The 17,935-nt window shown below is 46.8% G+C and overlaps 1 protein-coding gene across 1 annotated transcript in view; it reads right to left on the bottom strand.

The window, feature by feature from the left end:
• The window catches only part of LOC139909750 (partitioning defective 3 homolog), a 352,335-nt gene that overhangs the window by 156,404 nt on the left and 177,996 nt on the right, over positions 1-17,935 (bottom strand). Inside the window, exons 8-12 of the mRNA XM_078291260.1 lie at positions 17,377-17,502; positions 14,472-14,711; positions 13,405-13,595; positions 8,490-8,629; positions 7,910-8,038 (exon numbers count right to left, since the gene is read on the bottom strand). Of these exons, the coding sequence (XP_078147386.1) occupies positions 7,910-8,038; positions 8,490-8,629; positions 13,405-13,595; positions 14,472-14,711; positions 17,377-17,502 (826 nt within the window). The remainder of the gene's footprint in view (positions 1-7,909; positions 8,039-8,489; positions 8,630-13,404; positions 13,596-14,471; positions 14,712-17,376; positions 17,503-17,935) is intronic.

Here is a 17,935-nt window from a genome sequence, read left to right on the forward strand (position 1 = left end):
GTTTGGCTCATTAGCAGAACAAAGTGTGTTTCTATGGGGGCGTCTGAGGGCAGATCTATCTACGTCATTACAAATGCTTTGCGGCTACTGGCTATGAATGAAGGCACTGACTGGATCTAACTATACGCCACCAACAAAAGGCTTGTGGGGTTGATTTGCAACTAAATGTTTCTGTATTTAACAAGCGACTGCGTCTACTCCGGACCATATAAAATGAAAGAAAGGCAAATTTTTAAGTGTATCTGGCAGCTGGGGATGTGCACAAAGCCGTCACGGTGGAACCTATGTATAGACGCACATCATGAAGCAGATGCCTCTCGTTTCAAGCTAATGGTGGATAAAAAGCGCTTCGCTATGTCCAACTGCACACACACACTTCAACCCATTATGTGTTTTGGAGACAGACGCCGAATCCCCTTCGGGAGAGTAACTGTGTCGCCATAAGTGGCCTTTAACTACCTTGTTTATCAGCATAGCACAATGCTGCGGTGCACCCTCCCGTTCTCTGCACTGACAGCAAGCATAATTATGGGAACAGCTGCTGAAAAGTGCTAAACGAAAACAGGTGGCGTCGGCGAGACATGCTCGGAAATCGTTAGCGGGGCTGGCATTGTCTTCAACCACGCTTGGCAGCATTAGCTTTAATTACGATAGAGCATGTTTCTGAACTCTGCACCCTGATCGGAAAAGCCTTACTATAGGAGCCAAATTAACAATGCGGGAGGAACTCATCAGCACTCTTAAAATAGAACGTGTCAATGAGAAACAAGGGAGAGGTGAAAAGTGTGTGTTTTCTGCTAAACTTCAGGGAGAGAGAGTGTGTGAATTTTGTGAAGCTTTGGGGAGACAACTTGGTTAAAGTGTCCCGGTAAAAAGAAACTATGGAGATAGTTGGTGCCATGGTAACACACTGGAGCCCCCGCCCTACCAGATCACCATGCCCTGTTATGTCAGCCATTTTTAGGTGTGAAGTGGGGGAGAAGGTGACCTCTAAGATGCATCCACCGCCGCTGCGCCTTTTTAGAAAGTACTTCAGACTAAAACTGTTCTGAAGGGCACTGTAAAGTCATAGATGCACTCTCTGATTGCAGGTTGCCAAACCACAGTTCTACACCGCTTCCTCTAAAGGCCTTTCTCGCAATTCCTGTAATTTCGACTTTCATCTGAATTTTCAGAACAGGTTTCCAGACGAGGGGTCAGCTATTTCTAGACGTTTGGAATACTAGAACAATTGCCCAATCACACCTAATTATAATCTAATGGCTGGTCTCTTTTTAAGTTATATCACAGAGTCCGGGGATTCATTGTTTTAGAAGTGCGAATACCGGGAAAAAGGTTAGCACCTTAAATTATCAGCTCCAGCAGAGACAAATGACTCATCTCTTGGAGTTGTTTGCCAAGTTTTACTAAAGTAAAACGTCTGGCTCAGTAACCGGGCATCATATAAATAAACCGTTTAAAGACGGACAAGAAATAATTCTGTCTTTGCCACTTTGTTAGCAGAAAACTTGCAACACATTACATCACCCTCGTAGTGAGGGGAAAAAGCATTACTCTAAGAGACATCTAATTATATTAACACCAAAGATGTCGCTTTTTGGCACGGCTGTAGATATTACACGGCTCGGAGATAGCGCTGTTTATCACCACCTCAACGTAACGCCCGGAAAGTGTTGATATCATCATCTAAAGTCTGCTGCTATTAAACCGTTCAGGCTAACGATCTCGCTTTTTGTGTAGAAGTGGAAAGAGTCAGAGATGTGTAGGCCAAGAGATTGCTGAAAGTTATTTTTATGATTCTGGATGGAACGGTCTTTGTTTGTTTGTTGTGGATTCTGCGCTGGGGTTGAGTTTTGCTGGAGGTGAGTGAATGAAGGGACGAGGAGGGGGGAACAGGGCTCTCGCTCAACAGATCCAAATATTGTGTAACATTTAGAGCATCGGCTGCCTCCGAGAACGAGAGGGGGGGGGGGGCGCGTTTCGTTTCCTGCGCTGTTTGCCTTGTATCAATTCATTTCTCCCTCTACCGACTCGGTAAATGGATCTCGGCAGCGGGGAAATCAATACGGCTTCATAAGTCTGTTCTTGTCTTCCAACTTTAACACGGGGCGAGTCACGAACGGCAACCTCAGCCACAACAAAAGCCGGCTTTGTGATACTGCTATGGGGAGTGACTGAGAAAAACAAGAGATATCATCTGCAGTGAATAATTGCGAGAGTTCGGAGCAACGCAACGCTGAGGTCTATTGCCAAAGCTTGGGAAAGGAAAACAATGGTGCGCTTGTTTGGATACCCGATCCATTTCAGGGAACCCAAAGCTTTTATTTCTATATATCCACTCACAGGGACTTATATAAATAGCATCATTTCGGCTGCAACAATCTTCAAATGGAGCGATTCTGATTGCTTCAATTACAGTTCAATGGGAGGCTGCAGTGCTGGTTGGCTGGCTGAAAAACATGGCGGGGAGGATTTTAAACCAGGCCACTGGGGCTGGCACTTATGAAACGGGCCATTAGTCTGCTATAATTGTCAGCAATACTGTCACACATTTGTCTACCGCCTCCCCAGCATTCGCATGAACCATAAATTCGGCTGTCACATCAATCAGAGGCCGGAATTAATTGTGCAATTAAGATTCTCATTGCTTGGCAGATATAGCTACTAATGGATCAGTGACAAGTGTGATATGATCATAAAGAGGGGATTTTAATGTACTGTTTAATTGCTCTTATGTGGTCCACAGTGTTACAACAAGCCCATTTGTTCTCCACAGTCCGTAGTCCTATTGCAACCGCAGCTAAAAACGCTGCTCACTGTAGGTCATGGGATGATGTAAGGGCAAGCGTGGACATTGTTATTACGGCACTTCAGCATATATGACTGATCAAGCCCATATTGTGTGTCAGGCTTTACACAGAATGCTTTAAATATGTTTAGGGCCTGATTGAGTGTATGCATGTGTGTTTGTGTGTGTGTGTGTGTGTAAGATAAGGGGTTGAGATCATAGCGGTCATGCTGACACAGCAGCAAAACCAGCAGACTAATTCACTTATACAGTAGCAAGGGGTTTAGAATGAATTAAAATGAAAGCAGGAAAGTGGCAGGCCCGCACTGTGTTCCTCCATATCTCTTTGTTTACATCGTAACACACTGGGCGGTTGCAGGCTACGTTTTTTTCCTGTCTTTGTTTTTGTGCGGCTGCTGTGGCGCTCTTGAACGCAACCTCAACAGGTGAACAAATGTGGAGTTACATCATCGGCGGCGGGGCAGGGAGGGGGTGTGGGGGGGGGGGGGGGGGTGGATGGACATCTTTTGGAGCACGCGGGGTAGTTCCTCATTTTCGCCCGTCGCCGTTGCTTGTCGCGCGGCGAGGCGTGACATTGACTTATTTATCACGGGGAAAAGGGAAGGTGAAAACACAATATCCGCTCGCCGACGCCGGGGCGGCGCGGACCGGGGGGCGTCGCGGCACAGACACGCGGCGATGCGCGCTGGGAGATAAACGCCGCCGATAAATACCCGCCGATGGCTATGCGTGGGAAATGTTGAGCGCTGTGTTCAAACGTGTGTCTTTCCTGTGTCCGTGTTGGAATTTTGCTGGTGTGTGTGCGTGTGTGTGTGTGTCCTTTTTCGCCGTCCTGCCTTGCCGTGGCCGGTCTTAGCGGAGCAGGTAATTGCGTCGGAGGTCATGAATAATGCAGGCGGGATGAGGAGAGCGGGCGGGGGGAGTGGTCACAGACAGGAGAGCTGAGGCTTCATCAAGCGCCGGTTGCTTTGGATATTTCCATGGTGATTGCTTTTGGATGGCTGTCGCAGATTCTTATCATTTTGCACTTTGTAGTTTTCTTTTCAGTTTCTGGTATTCTGCTTCTTGGGTGTTTTTTCTTTCCTCTTCCTCTCTCTCTCCTCATGCCCTCCTCCCTCCTAGTCAGAAGCTACAAGCCAGTCTCTCTCCCATTACCTTTATCGAGATTCAGTTTAAACACATGCGGACAAAAGGACCCACACGGCATTCATATAGCCGTTAATCTACAGACCACAAAGCACTGACTCGTTCAGAGCCGCTACTCCCATTCATGCGTCGCTTTTTTCTCTGCCGACGTATATCCAAGGACGCGGCTCCCTGAAGTCTTTCCATCACCTCACATCGGCTCCCTCTGATGATGCGAGCGTCCGCGAGTTAACCTCCAAACCTGTAGGGGGCGGCGTTCCCCCGGAGTTTCCCGTCACTCTGTTATTACGCAGCCTCGAATCCACTGATCCCACCCCCCTCCGGAGTCAGGCGGCGGAGTATAAAGGCGCAAAGTGACTTTGTTCTCATTCCCATTGATCCGAACCGCCCACTGTGTGTTTGGGTTCGAGTCGAGCTTTTAGAAAGAACTCTTCTGTATCCGACTGTCTTTGTCTCCTTGTGTCTCTACTCCTCTCATCTTCTTCCCTGTTTCTCCCGTTATGAAAAAGAGCTATAGTAATCCTATGGCGAATTTTAGAAGGATGCTATACCAATATTCCAGCAAAACATTAACATATGCAGCTAGTATAGGTCAAAAATGATACTAATGATACCATCAGAGATCTAAAAACAAAAGAAGAAAAAAAGAAAAAAGTCTGATAAGGTCACTTTAAAACTCACAATTGAGTACCACAGACACTACAAGACCCTATTAGAATATTATGGAGAGAGAGAGAGAGAGACAGAGAGAGAGAGAGAGAGAGAAAGATAGAGAACCAGATAGACACAGACAAGGGAAATTACCGAGGCAACGCCCCACTCTGCTCTATTGCCATTTAACCTTTTCTCTTCCCAGCGAGCGCACATTTATTGAGAGCTATTGAGAGCTATTGCCATTGCTACTGAAAGCATGTCAAAATATACCCCGACGGCGGTAATTAAAGACGCAACGCAAACACGCTGGGAGGGCAAATCGATTCCTACGGGACGCGTGCGATGCGCCCGGCATACAATAAAATATCTAAACAAAAGGAGACGTGGAGGGATTTTCACCGCTGACATTAAACATCAGCAGGCAAATGTCAACGAGACAAAGAAGCGGCTCCTCTCTGTTTTCATTTACACCACTGCCTGTGTGTGCGTGTGTGTTGTGTGTGTGTGTGCGTGTGTGTGTGAAAGACCATACTTCTCTCTATGACAGATGCCTGCAGTCCTCGGGCACGCCACTCACGCTACGATTTAAAACATCATCGCGTCGGCGTTGAGGGAAATAGATGAACGGCGGCATGCGCGCGCTCACGTGTGTGTGTGTGTGTGTGTGTGTGTGTGTGCCCTAACACTCCATGCACAAGTACACACACACACTCACGCACACATTCACTCACCCATCCAGAGTGTATGACAGTGGAGGCAATTACCAACTGTGCTTTTCCACTATGCTTTATTTGCAATAACTGTCACCGGCAGAGCCTTGCCCTCCTTATCTGATTTTTATGAACATACGTAGGGATTATTGAGATTCCTGAAAGCCCTGTTGGAGGGGGGGAGAGGGAGAGAGAGAGAGAGAGAGAGAGAGAGAGAGGAAGAGAGAGAGAGAGAGAGAGGCACGGAATAGCAGAATGCTAATCTGCCAAGGGAAGTAATGAAGTATTAACTAGCAGTCTCCACGACACGCACCCAGAGAAGTTGATCAAGACAGAGAGAGAGAGAGAGAGAGAGAGAGAGAGAGAGAGAGAGAGAGAGATTATTAGGACAGTGTTTCCGTGATGGGCTTTTTCTAATCGCGTCACGCCTGAGGAGCTGAGAGAGCGTAGCCATCAGACTCTCACAGCGCGCCGCTCGCGAGTCGACAGGCCGGGGGACCGTCGTGCATTTTTCACCGCCGCCGCACTCCACGCCGCATCACTCAGCCGCTGTCAAGGCTGCTGAGGAGAACCATGAATCCGTTGCAGTACATACCCTCCCGGTTACGATTCAAGCGGCGAGGCAGCGAGGCAGCGAGGCAGCGAGGCGGCCTCGGCGGTTAAGGAGAGCCGTCCCCGTAACCGCGAGGTCACGGGTTTGATCCCAGCAGCAGCCAGCGTCGTGTTGAAGGGTCCTTGGGCAAGACCCTAAACCACTAATTACTCCCGCAGAAGTATGGATCATTTTTTTTACTTCTATGTGTCTAGAGACAACACACAATGTTAGTCAAAGGTAATGCATACTACACACACAACAGTAGGCTGTGGTTATTCTTAAAATGACACCTTTTAAAATTGTGCAAGTTTCCCTAATTTCAATAGGACTTTTTGAGCTATCTTTAATGCCAGTTAGAATTAAATAAATGACCAAATTTTGCTAAACTAGTAAACTAAAACTGTAGACCTATTAAAATATAGTTAGGTCTGCATGACTGGGCTGATTTCTCACTGGAATAACAGCAATAAAGCATGGTATTTTTAAGGTCTGAATTTAAGGCTTAAAGGCTTTATTTAACAGAAGTCAAGGACTTTTGAGGCCTTCAATTAAGCATATTTGAGACATAGTAAGGCTTTTTCAAGACCTGGAGACACCCACTCACTTCCAATAACACTGCCACCTAAATACCATTCATGTAAATGAAGCATGGCCACAAACACAAAACACCTGTACTGCAGTTTCCTGGGCAAACTCCAACCCATCCAAAGGGTTTCATTTTCATCAGCAGCTTAAAATGTGTCTGAGGAGGCGGTTCTTCTACAGGTGGAACGGCTCCTACGGCGGGGTTAACAGCCCGAGTGCCAGGCTGAGTATTACGGGCTGGGAGCGAGGTTGGCACCGCAGCCCTCCGGCCTGCCAAGGTGGCGTGACGGCCGGGGCCCGCTGTCAGAGCCGCTGAACGCAGGCTGGACGAGGGCAGTAGCCTCGCCATCTGTCGCCCGACAGCCAAAGTCACCCCGCATATAGGCTGCGTGTCTGAGTGGGAGTGTGTGTGTGTAGTAGGGAATGTGTGAGAGGTGTGTGTGTGTCCTGTGTCTTGATAATACTGGATAATACTGTTTGCGCTGATAAAACAGCCAAGCGAGCCGTCCTAACCTGTCCTCTCCCCTGCGCCGCTGGCCCGGACGTGATATTAACAGACCGGAGCTGCCCTCCGCCCCTTTCTCCAAACAAACACCAGACTAGATGGAACGACACAGCGGACAGGAAAGGGAACAGACCGGAATGCAGGGAGCGGAGTGGGAGAATAGACTTAAGACAGACAGACTGATGGATTCGAGAGGCACGTAAAGGCTGGCGGTACGTCGATGTGGCCACCGGGACTAATCCATATCCCACGTTTCATATCTGATTCTATAGTCCACATTTGGTGACCTGTAACATATTCCACCTACAGTGAGTTCAATAAGTCAGCTGGGAGATACTGCAGCAAGTAGAGTATGGGAGCTTGTTTAACATATGAGGAATAATAATGATGGCAGTAATATACACTGGAAACAATGGCCATTTTAGCCAGTAAGTCTTAAAAAATTCTATTTTTCTTAAAACAGATGAAAAATTCTGCCAGTGTGGTGAGAAAATCCCACTTTTCTCCAATGTAGATTCACTTGTTTCAGGAATTAGGGGGAGCAGAATAAGGCAGATCAGTCCACTAGTATCAAGAAAATAAAAACACTTAATTCAAGAAAAAAAGTTGATTTGCATCGGAAACAAGTGAAATTATCTCACCTCATTGTCAGATTTTTGCACTTGTTTTAAGGAAAATACGATTTTAAGACTCAACACAAGACTAAATGACTTGTTAAGATGGATATTTTATATTTTCAACACAGTTTGTTTGTATTCAGGTTTGAAGAGGGGTAGGAAATGACGTGCAGATGTAGCATGGTGTTGCAATAAACTCTCAAAGGCATATTCTAATGTCTCAACTGGATAACAATAGGAATGGTAATAATATTAAGTTATGAGGGGAGGGACTGGCTGGGTACCGACCACTTCTCTAGGCAGCAGGGGATCCTCTTGGCGGATTACCAGCAGGCTCACGGTCCCACCCATGGGTGTGGCCCGGAGTAGGGCGACCACCTCCTCCTGGCTCTTACCGCTCAGGTCCACCCCGCTCACCTGCACACACACACACACACACACACACACACACACACACAGGCAAAAATATAGTCAAAAGAGACTTTAACAAGGGGGAAATGAATGCCCTCCACATAACCTTTATGCAGATTATCCTCTGAGCCAATTTCAGCTGGAATTAAACATGTTATTTCCCCCTAAAGTGAACACTCGCTGATTTTCATGTCAGCGTGAGTGAGGTATGATCAAAATATTGCTCCAACTAACCGCTTTCCTTCAGCAATTCCAAAGCCAGAGTTGAAGTGTTATAGCCATAGGGAACATGTTGTATTTGACTCATTTCAACAAAAGCTCTCTAAAATTGAATTTTGGAACAAAGGCGTATCAGCAAAGGAGCATTTGCCTCTGAAATAACATACGGTCTCTATATTTTGCATAACACAGGACGCTGCATAATGGTTGGAGGTTGTAAAAAGAAGTGGTGTCGCACCTCCTGCAGTCGATCACCAGCCTTCAGTCGGCCATCTTGGATGGCAGCCCCTCGAGGGAGGATGTTTTTGACGTATATGGGAGCGCTGCCGCCGATAGGGACATCTCTGGATGTGATGCTGAACCCCAGACCCTCTGGGCCTAGGGAGAAAGAAACAAACAAATAAAGTTATAAGTGTCATGCAATACTTTATTCACCCCCTGTAGATTATTTGTTCACTTGCCCCCCTACAGTCAGAAGTCAAGTCTACACAACAGAAACCCTGGAGCTGGTAGGGATTCAGTGTCTTGCTCAAGGACACTTCAGCAGGGAGGATGCTTGCCAACACAGGTGTTTGAACCTTGGTAGTGCAGCTGAAGGACGGTCGGCCTACTTGCTACGCCCGCTGCCCAGAAACATAACATCGATAAAGTTAGAACTGATTTAATGCCTTGTGGAACATTGAACCTGAAGCTTTCTGCTTCTGAGGAGAAAAATTAAATAAAGTGCATGTATTTCTGTTTGGTAAAGCGTTTCAGCACGCATACCTCCGATATGAGTTCATAAAAGTCAACCGCCCAATATAGGCTCCTCTGGGTAAACATAGTGACATTCATTTTCTTGCTTTCATTTCGAAAACCTAATATAAAAGTCATACTGTTAACACATATACCCTATACAACAATGTGGCTATGATAATATATTTTTTTCTATGTGTGTATTTTTATCTGGTTACAGTTATTGCTAATCAAGTCAGAAAAGAAAGAAAAATATCGTGCCAAAGTGAGATATTGCTTCTATTATGACAAGAAACAAACTAGACTTAGAGATTTCTGAAACATCCTTTTCATTATGTGCCGCTGTAACATGACTAACCACTATGCAGGGATCAAATTATGGTTTTTGGCCGTGTTCGGAACCTCCTATAGTTAATAAAAACATCCTTACTTCCAGCCTGACATTTTTCATCGGTTTGCCATCAGGGTGTGGCGCTCGAGTCTCTAGGAAGTAAAAATGAAACATGTTCCCCAATTCTAAATATAAAGTCGATGCTATAAACCAAAATTGAGTGTTTATGATAAGTGCATGTGGACTGCAAAGCCGCTGTCGCAAGAGTACGGTCGGATTAAAGACCAGTTACGGACCAGAATAAGCATGGAGAAATGAATGATTATGGATTGCAGAATGCTCCAAAACGCTGTTCAATAGGCCCTTAAAATGAAGAGCATTACTTCTAATTCATGAAGATGCATGTTTTCCAAATCATCCAGGACTGGTACCATTTAGTAGACTTTTTGGATCGGAAACCCTTCAGACTTCGTGGCACAACGGTAGCAAGTCTGACAGTCTACAGTCTCCTATGTGATATTGATATTGTAGTTAGGAGTTTGCATGATGATCAAAACTGATCTTAAATATAATCGGCGCACAAACGGATGCAAGCATGTCTGTCCACACAAAGGGAATCCATAAATAGTAAATAGTGGCGTCATTGGTTAGACAGTCCATCCTATATCCAAAATGTTTGACCCCGGCAGCAGCCAATTTGTGTCCATTACCAGCCATGATTCCTCCTGAAGTGTCCTTGAGCGTGTACTTTTGCAAGCGCATTTCATAATTTCATCTCACGGCAAGACTAGACTCGACTGCTGAATCTGCGAAAAACACTATACAATATTGAGGTATCAGCCGCGCAAAGCTATTTGCTTTGGGTTTTAAGAGTGACCTTTAAGGTTCATCAAATGAATATAAATTGCCAGTCTGAAGGAAATAGGCAAATACAATAACGGATAAATAAGAGGATCTCGGGCCTGACCTTTCCTGCTGACCAGACCTGGATTTGTCAAATAAAAGCAAGGAAAAGGCTTTTCAAATGTCAGCTGGGGAATGAGGTATACCGAATAAACTGTGTTTGTCAAGTTACGCTTTGACGGAATATTTAAAAATTCAATAGACCCCACTTCTGCGTCAGGGATTCAGATGAGTCATTAAGAACAATATTCAGAGATTGATTCCTCCGTGAATAACCTAGCCGCCGGCGTTTCCAGCAGTCAGGTGGGAAAGCGGCGTTCTGTGGTTTCAGCGGAGGCTTTTCTGATGACGGTGATTAGTATTCACGTCGGAGAGGTTGCTCCTTTCACAGAGCTGTCAGCGCTTCTGACGGTTCATCATGACCTACTTTTCCCAGTCTGTCTGTCTGTCTGTCTGTCTGTCTGTCGAACCGCCTGCAGTCTAGCTGACAGCGGTTGTCTTTACGACCGAGCAACATAAAGAGAAATTCCGAACGGCGACTTTGTCACGGCTCCGGCGCGCAGCCGAACCGGCGGAGAGGTGAGAGGGAGGTTGCGCATCGTGTCTGTCAAAAAAGTTGAGGCCGTCGAGGATAATGAGCTTTTATGATCTCTCCGTCGGTGCGGCGCGATATCCAAGCAGACGGAAATAGCGGCCGTTATTTATGTCGAACATTAAACCTAAGGAGAGTCGGTTTGTCTTCTGCTGATCGTTTAATGCGAGTTCACGCACACACGTCGCGGAATGTGAACAAGCTGCCAAGGCAATCTGTTCCCTAGTTGTGCTGGACAGTAGAACTAGCTGTTGTCTTGTAGTTTCAGAACTGGATAAGCTCTATTGCATGCTGCCCCTCTGCTTCTCTGTGCTTTGTTTCACCCGAGTCCCACTCCTCTCCCCTGGCCTGCAAACAGCCTAATGAGCAGAATCAAACTCCTTCCTATTATAAGATCCCATCGTTAACGGTCTCCAATCAGGCAATTAGGAGAATGCATCTCTAATAGGCCTGCAGTAATTAACCACTGACGTCTTTATTTTGGGTAATAGAAGAGCAGGATAAAAGTAATTGTATCCCTTTCTGGATTAGTTGGAATCCTGGCTCCAATAAGCCAATTAAACAGCAAACATGAGGAGAGGCAGAGGCACATTAGAATGGGACTTAATGGGGTGCGTATGTCCTTTTCGACTGCATTATTTGATTAAGGCACTCTTGTTAATTTGCCATGCAAGATCTTGTCCTGCCACTCGGAACTCGGAGCCACTTAGGCTGAATCAGAACGATTAGAGCGAGTCGACAACAAAAGGTAAACTGCTGAAGGCTGTCTAAAAGTACATTAGGAGTAATAAAGTCTCGTGGTAATCAAATGGAATTCTCAAAATGGATTTCAGAGGCGCGTTTCTCCCCCCTCCGCTCTCTCTCTCTCTCTCTGACTTTAGTGCTCCGTTACGTTTCAATTCACCAGCATTTGCACAATAATTCATCTCCGTTCGGATTTCGCGAACGGCTTGACAGAAGTTTACAAGCGGGGCACGTCCGTTATGGCAAAGGCGCACTTTAAATTGTGAGCAATAATCTGAGAAATCCTTTCTGACACTTGGGCAAGAGGATAGTTGGAGAATTATGAGTCGCGCCGAGTTCGAACATGAAGCGGTGTGGCTAGTGAAAATAAACTGAACTACTGGCGGCGGTCTCTCGCTGGAGCTCCACCAATAGCCCTTTGGCTTGGTTTCACTAAAATGAGAGGGAGGCTTGTGTGCGGAGGAGGCAAAAAGAGGTCAACATTATCACATTATGAGCAAATAGATTTAACTCGCAGTGCAGCCGCACACTATACAAGAGCTCTGAAATATGCAAGGCGCGCTCGGGGACCTTCGACAAACATATTGCAGCAGCTTGTGACTGCATTCCCTGAGAGCGCGTTGCATTTAGCCTGCGCCGCTGCCCTCACTTGCCGCACTATTCCCTGAAGCTCACTGCTGAGGCCTTCGTGCCAACTTTCAGCAAAACATCTGCTCCCTCCAACAGAAAAAGCAGAGTGGAGAGAGAGAGAGAGAGCAGGCAAGTCACCTCAGCGCTGGTTCATTTCACAAGCAAGTGTTTCACAACTTCAATTCACACAAAGATAGCGAAGTGATGAAGAAAGTTGACGGAGCTTGGAAGTTCACCCGCCGCAACGGCTGGGTAAGATACACAACTCCTCCGGTATCGAACGGCCGTCCAAGTCTACAAACAAACCGACCTGAGCTGGAAGCGGGCTGATTGCTGAATCTGATTCCCTAGACCACAAAGCTGGGTTGATGTGAAGCGCATCAAACCGCAAACTTTGTTTTCGAGAAGGAGGCTTTTGGCCCGTTCAATTAAACAAGGCCCAGAGCAAGAATGTGTCACAGAAATATCTGAATATTTCTCAAAGATGTGTGACGGTGTGGATTTATCGCTGTTAGAGTAATTGTGTCTTTACGGCTCACTCCTCCGACTGTGTACTCCCATGGAAATGAATGCACAAGGCACATGATAAGACAGCCCTTTATCCCCTTTCTCTTAACAAGCCGTGAGAAGGTTAATTAAAGGACTGAGGGGTGATAGAGTGGAAAATAGGTGGCTGAGAGAGAGAGAGGGAGAGAGAGAGAGAGAGAGAGGTGTTATTTGTACCTCCTCCCTCCCTTGAAGCATCAACCATTTTATGACTGTCACTCATAAATCAGCAGCTTGATGAGCAAAATGATGAGGAAATTGCTTGTGTGTGTGTGCGTGTGTGTGTGTTAAAGGGTCCTCTCCTATCTTTGGAGAGGGCTGTTAAATGGCAGGATGCAGCTGTCATGCAGAGATTGATCCATGAAGATCCACACATGGGATCTGGCCTACAGCGAACCTACTCTCCAGTGATAAAAGCGGATACTGATGCTGTTTGTCCCTGAAGCTCTAATCTGTCTTAAAATGTATTATTCTTAATCACCCATGCCTGTAAACAAAGTAATACGAGTTTGTGAATCCTTCCTAAAAATGTGTATGACTATTTTCCATTGCAGCCAACCGTTGAAGCCAACCATGCCGTTATTTCCATCACTACTGACTTCCAAAATCTACATCAAAGCCCACAGATCCTCACTTTTACCACCATGGATTCCCTTGGCTGTCGGATCTTACCTTTCTGTAGCTGGATGTTGAGTCTGCGGCCCGTCTTCTTGAAGTAGGAGCCGGCGGAGGGGTTCGCGCTGACCCTGCGCTGCAGGGAGGGAGAGGGGGCCGACTGGGTCCTGGAGACCAAGGCGGGGGGTAACGTGGCGTAGCGTCGGCTCGGCTCCGGGGTGCTGCCTGCCAGAGGACCCGGGTGGCTGCTGACAGAGGGCAAAGGTCAAAGTCCGAGTTATTTTCCCCAACCGAAATAGACAATTCGTACCGTGAAAAAGGTGGAAAGGAAAGCCACAGTGCCTGAGGTGTTTACATTTAAATTTAAACCCATTTGCATAGACAATGTTGTGTTCTTCACTGGCACTATAGAAATATTGGCAGTGGAGTCTGTAGTACTTTGCAAAATAATCTGTATTACTGAACCAGAAGAATAGTTAACATGGACCAAGCTCACGGCTCCCGCATTCCAGACTCCGCCGTGAGGATGGGGCTATCTTAAAGCAACAGCTACTGGTGAGCATAAGCTGTTCCGTCCCTATGTAACATTCCATAACATTTTATTTTGAAATAATCAAAAAACCAGAACACCTTCGCTATCACTTGAGGTTGTACTTGAGGTGTGTTTCAAGTATGCAAAAATATCAAACTGCACCATCAAAGATTAAATAAAACTTTCTGAAAGTAGTACAATGCAAAAAAAACATACATCCACCAGGTTTTTCTTTTTTTCCCTTTTTTTTTGGGGGGGGGGGGGGGGCATGACCTGACAAGATCTCACTATCTGTACATTTGGACAAAAGTGCAGTATTGTGCCTTCCATGTAAATACTCAGCAAACATTTCACAGACAGCGACATGCAAGAGGTGGCCAAGTTCAACATCAACCCCAACATGCATAAACTTTCACAATATGATATTAAGGCACGGTTTGGCACTATATCTACATGGGTTTTCAACGTTGGCGCAGGCCGCTGTATCAACATCTACTCAACCTCAGAGTGTTTGCTGGGTAGGGAACACCTACAAAGGCACACCGCCATATGTAACCTCACCGCACAAACAAAAACAGAAAGCCAAACCCACTTGTGGTTGAGGCCGGGGTGGGGCCCGAGGTGGGGCCCGGGGTGGGGCCCGGCCCGGGACGTCGAACCGGAGCGGTCCACCGGCTGCTGGGCGTCCTGGCTGAAGCGGACCCTGTTGGACTGCGGCGGGCTCAGCTCGCTCTGGGCCGACAGCAGCTCGTACTGGCTCTTCACGGCGGCCGGGACCACGTGGAAGAGGATGACCGGGGAGCGCATGGCCTGCCTGAACATGTTCTGGGCTCTGGGAGGCAGAGAGAAGAGAGGGGGGAGGAGGAGGGCGAGGAGGGGGGGGTGGAGGTCACGCGGACAGAAATGAATTAGCTTGAACGCGATAAGAGATAGAAGTACAATAATGTACGATCATAGCGCGGCAGATATAGGAGGATACGGGAGGCTATGAAGTATGTTGAGAGGAGAGAGGGAGTTGAGGAGGTGAACATGGCTAATCGCAGGACTAATCACAGCAGAGCGGTAAAGGACAGAAATTACATTATCTATTATTACCAGCATCAAGGAGGGAGAGAGAGATAGGGATAAGGATGGGAAATGGTGAGTCAGTGGCGAGACTTTCTGTATTTTGTTAGAGTATGCCAGTGAAATGTATATGGAGTATCTATCTACAGGATAGTGAAGTGTATGTGTGTGTGTGTGTGTGGTAAGAGATGACTGGACATGAGTCGACTAGACAATCAGAACAGAGACGATGAATCATGCAGCAGGGAGGCTTTCCAGACAACGAGGTTCCAAAGTAAGCAGACAGACACTTCATTTCTTAACGCTGGAAAAGGGAAAAAAAAAAGCCAAAACACACAGCGAGTCTCGCACCAGTTTCGGGTCCAAATAAGCCGAGACAAGAGCTCGACATCATTCCCAGGCAACGAGAATTGTTTAGTCTGGTTTCGCCGGCCGCACTTAGCATATAGATAGGCTGGCCCGGAGCGAGCCGCACCGCCGCATGAGGGGATGAGGGGCCACGGGCGCGGCGGGGTTCTGGATTCCAACAATCCCACCTCCTGTTCCCAGACTCCCATTACCAAGCCGGCGATACCACGCTGATCCTATCCAAATGACTTATTGACAACCGCTAAGCTGCATCCGCCACAATACACAGCACTTCACTGGAGCGGTGTCACAGAGGTATATATACGCCACGCCGAGGCACTTCTATGGGATTCGGTCTCTCCCGTCGTTATTCTTATGGTAATTTACGAAAAAATCACTCACACAGATGCTCTGTGGGGTGATGACTGAGTAAGTGTGTGTGTGTGTGTGCGCGCACATATACAGCGCCATCACTCCAGTAATCAGCCACCACGCGGGCCTGATTGAATAATAAATTACCCCATCAATGCATCATTACATTCAGTTAGATTAAGCGCCTCAAAATATTTACCCATGCAAAACAATCCAAGGAGATTAGACTATCACTTTAAATTGACGCTCTGCGCGGCACACAATCAAGAGGAGAGGGGAAAGAAGGAGACGAGAGAGCGGGGGGGGGAGGAAAGTTGAGTTCCTTCACCCCCTTATTTTCATGCGGAATCACAGTCATCGCATGCATTTGGATGCCGGTGAGGAGTGTGTGTGTGTGTTGCAGAACGCTACAAAACATCACTCCCTCGTGGATTTGGTTTGTAAGCCTCTTTCACAGTAGAAGAGGCTTGGAAGGAAGCTGGGATGTTTACTAATGACAATAGCATCATTTTACAAAAAAATCTAACACCTCAGTGGCTCTGCAAAGGCTGATGAACACATTAGCATAATGTGGCGAGGTGATAGTTTTACATGCTGAAGGGAAGCCTTTGTTATCTTCGCCAAAGTTGGTCAGAATGTGTTTGGCGTGCTTTGTATTTATCTATGCCATTGAAAGGCAAAAATTGGGTAGCGTCTGACTGTACTTTTGAACGCAAAAGGGTTCCAGACTTAGTTACTGTCTATATGCTTCTGCCACTCATCCAGCAGGGTGGCTGTAAGCCCAGTGGATCTAGACGACTACGTCCAGCCCAGTATGACCGTAGGCTGGGCCTTCGTTAGCAGCAACCCAGGCTATTTCTTCCTGTGGAGGAGTGGATGATAAGGGAGAGCGCCTAGCAGTCCACCTCCAGTACGCTGCCTCCAGACCCCAGCCTGGAGGAGAAGCAATCTATTTCTCATCCCTGGCACACACACAAGGGTGTAGATAAGACTTTATAGCTCGGTGTCATGGTGTGTGTGTGTTTCCGCGCATGTGCAAGCATCTGTGGCGAGCGTGCACGTGGTCAGGCTTATGTGTGTGTGTGTGTGTGAGAGAGAGAGAGAGAGAGAGAGAGAGAGAGAGAGAGAGAGAGAGAGAGAGAGGAAGAGTGGCTTTGGGTAAATGGGGGGAAAAGTCCCTGGCTTATATCTTCATTCCACTTTAGGAAATGAAGGGGAGCGATGAATCGATAGAAATGAATCGAGAGAGGCGCGTCGGCGGTTTTGGATCAGAGAGCGACGCAGCGGTGAAGGACTGCAGGTCAGGGAGAACTATTACAGGAAGGCCAGCGCGCCGGTCATATTTCTATTTTACTGTGCGGACGCGTGGGTGTCACGTCTCCCCGCAGTTTGGGCTCCACTTATCAACTGCAACACTGTTTACTGTCACCGCGCTTGACGTCCACACACTGGACGACTGCTGGGGGAAGTTGTTCTGGAGGATAATGTGTGTCTGAGCTTGTGTATATGAAGGGACGGCATATGCAGCATAATATTCCCCGCAGCTGGCAAGAGGAGGAGATATCGAAATCATCTGAGAAATTGCTGGCAGTAGGAACTGTGACGGAATTTACAGAATGCAAGTCATCGATGCAGTGTCAAATATTCTAGCGTGGAAATGAGGACGTTACGTAAGAACTGATAGGATAGAAGCATCACCGGAGGGAGCTTACTGTTCGAACCGCAGGTTGCGTATGTCTCCCTTATTAATCTTGACGATACAGTCGTTCTCCTGGAAAAGGCCCTCCTGCTCGGCTTTGCCCCCGCGCTCCAGACGCTTCACAAGCAAGCCCAGAGTCCTGGAAAGGGTCACACAGCAGGTTACACATAAAACACATAATTTACATTCACACCGTACCACTCATACTACACACACACACACACACATTAACACACAATCACATGAGTCTTGTTCCCTGCATCCTTACATTCAAAAGGTAAAGACGGTCCATGAAAGTCTAGAAAAGAAGGTAACAGGAGGAGGAAGGGGTTAAAGTGAGTGTTAAAGACAACACTGAGTGAAATAATTAGAATTAAAGGACTACACCAACTTTTTGGTAGTTTGACACATTAGTCACCTTACCCAATATGTGATGAGGGGATTGGCAACAAAATCACCTCTGTGTCTCCAGTAGATAGTTCAGAACACTTCAGCATACAGTATGATAATTGTAGGTGATAAGCATTATCCAAAGTATGAAGATAAACCTTTTAGTAATCCAACGTTGGTAT

Source organism: Centroberyx gerrardi, chromosome 22 (assembly GCF_048128805.1).
Source record: "Centroberyx gerrardi isolate f3 chromosome 22, fCenGer3.hap1.cur.20231027, whole genome shotgun sequence".
In the NCBI taxonomy this organism is placed as follows: Eukaryota; Metazoa; Chordata; class Actinopteri; order Beryciformes; family Berycidae; genus Centroberyx; species Centroberyx gerrardi.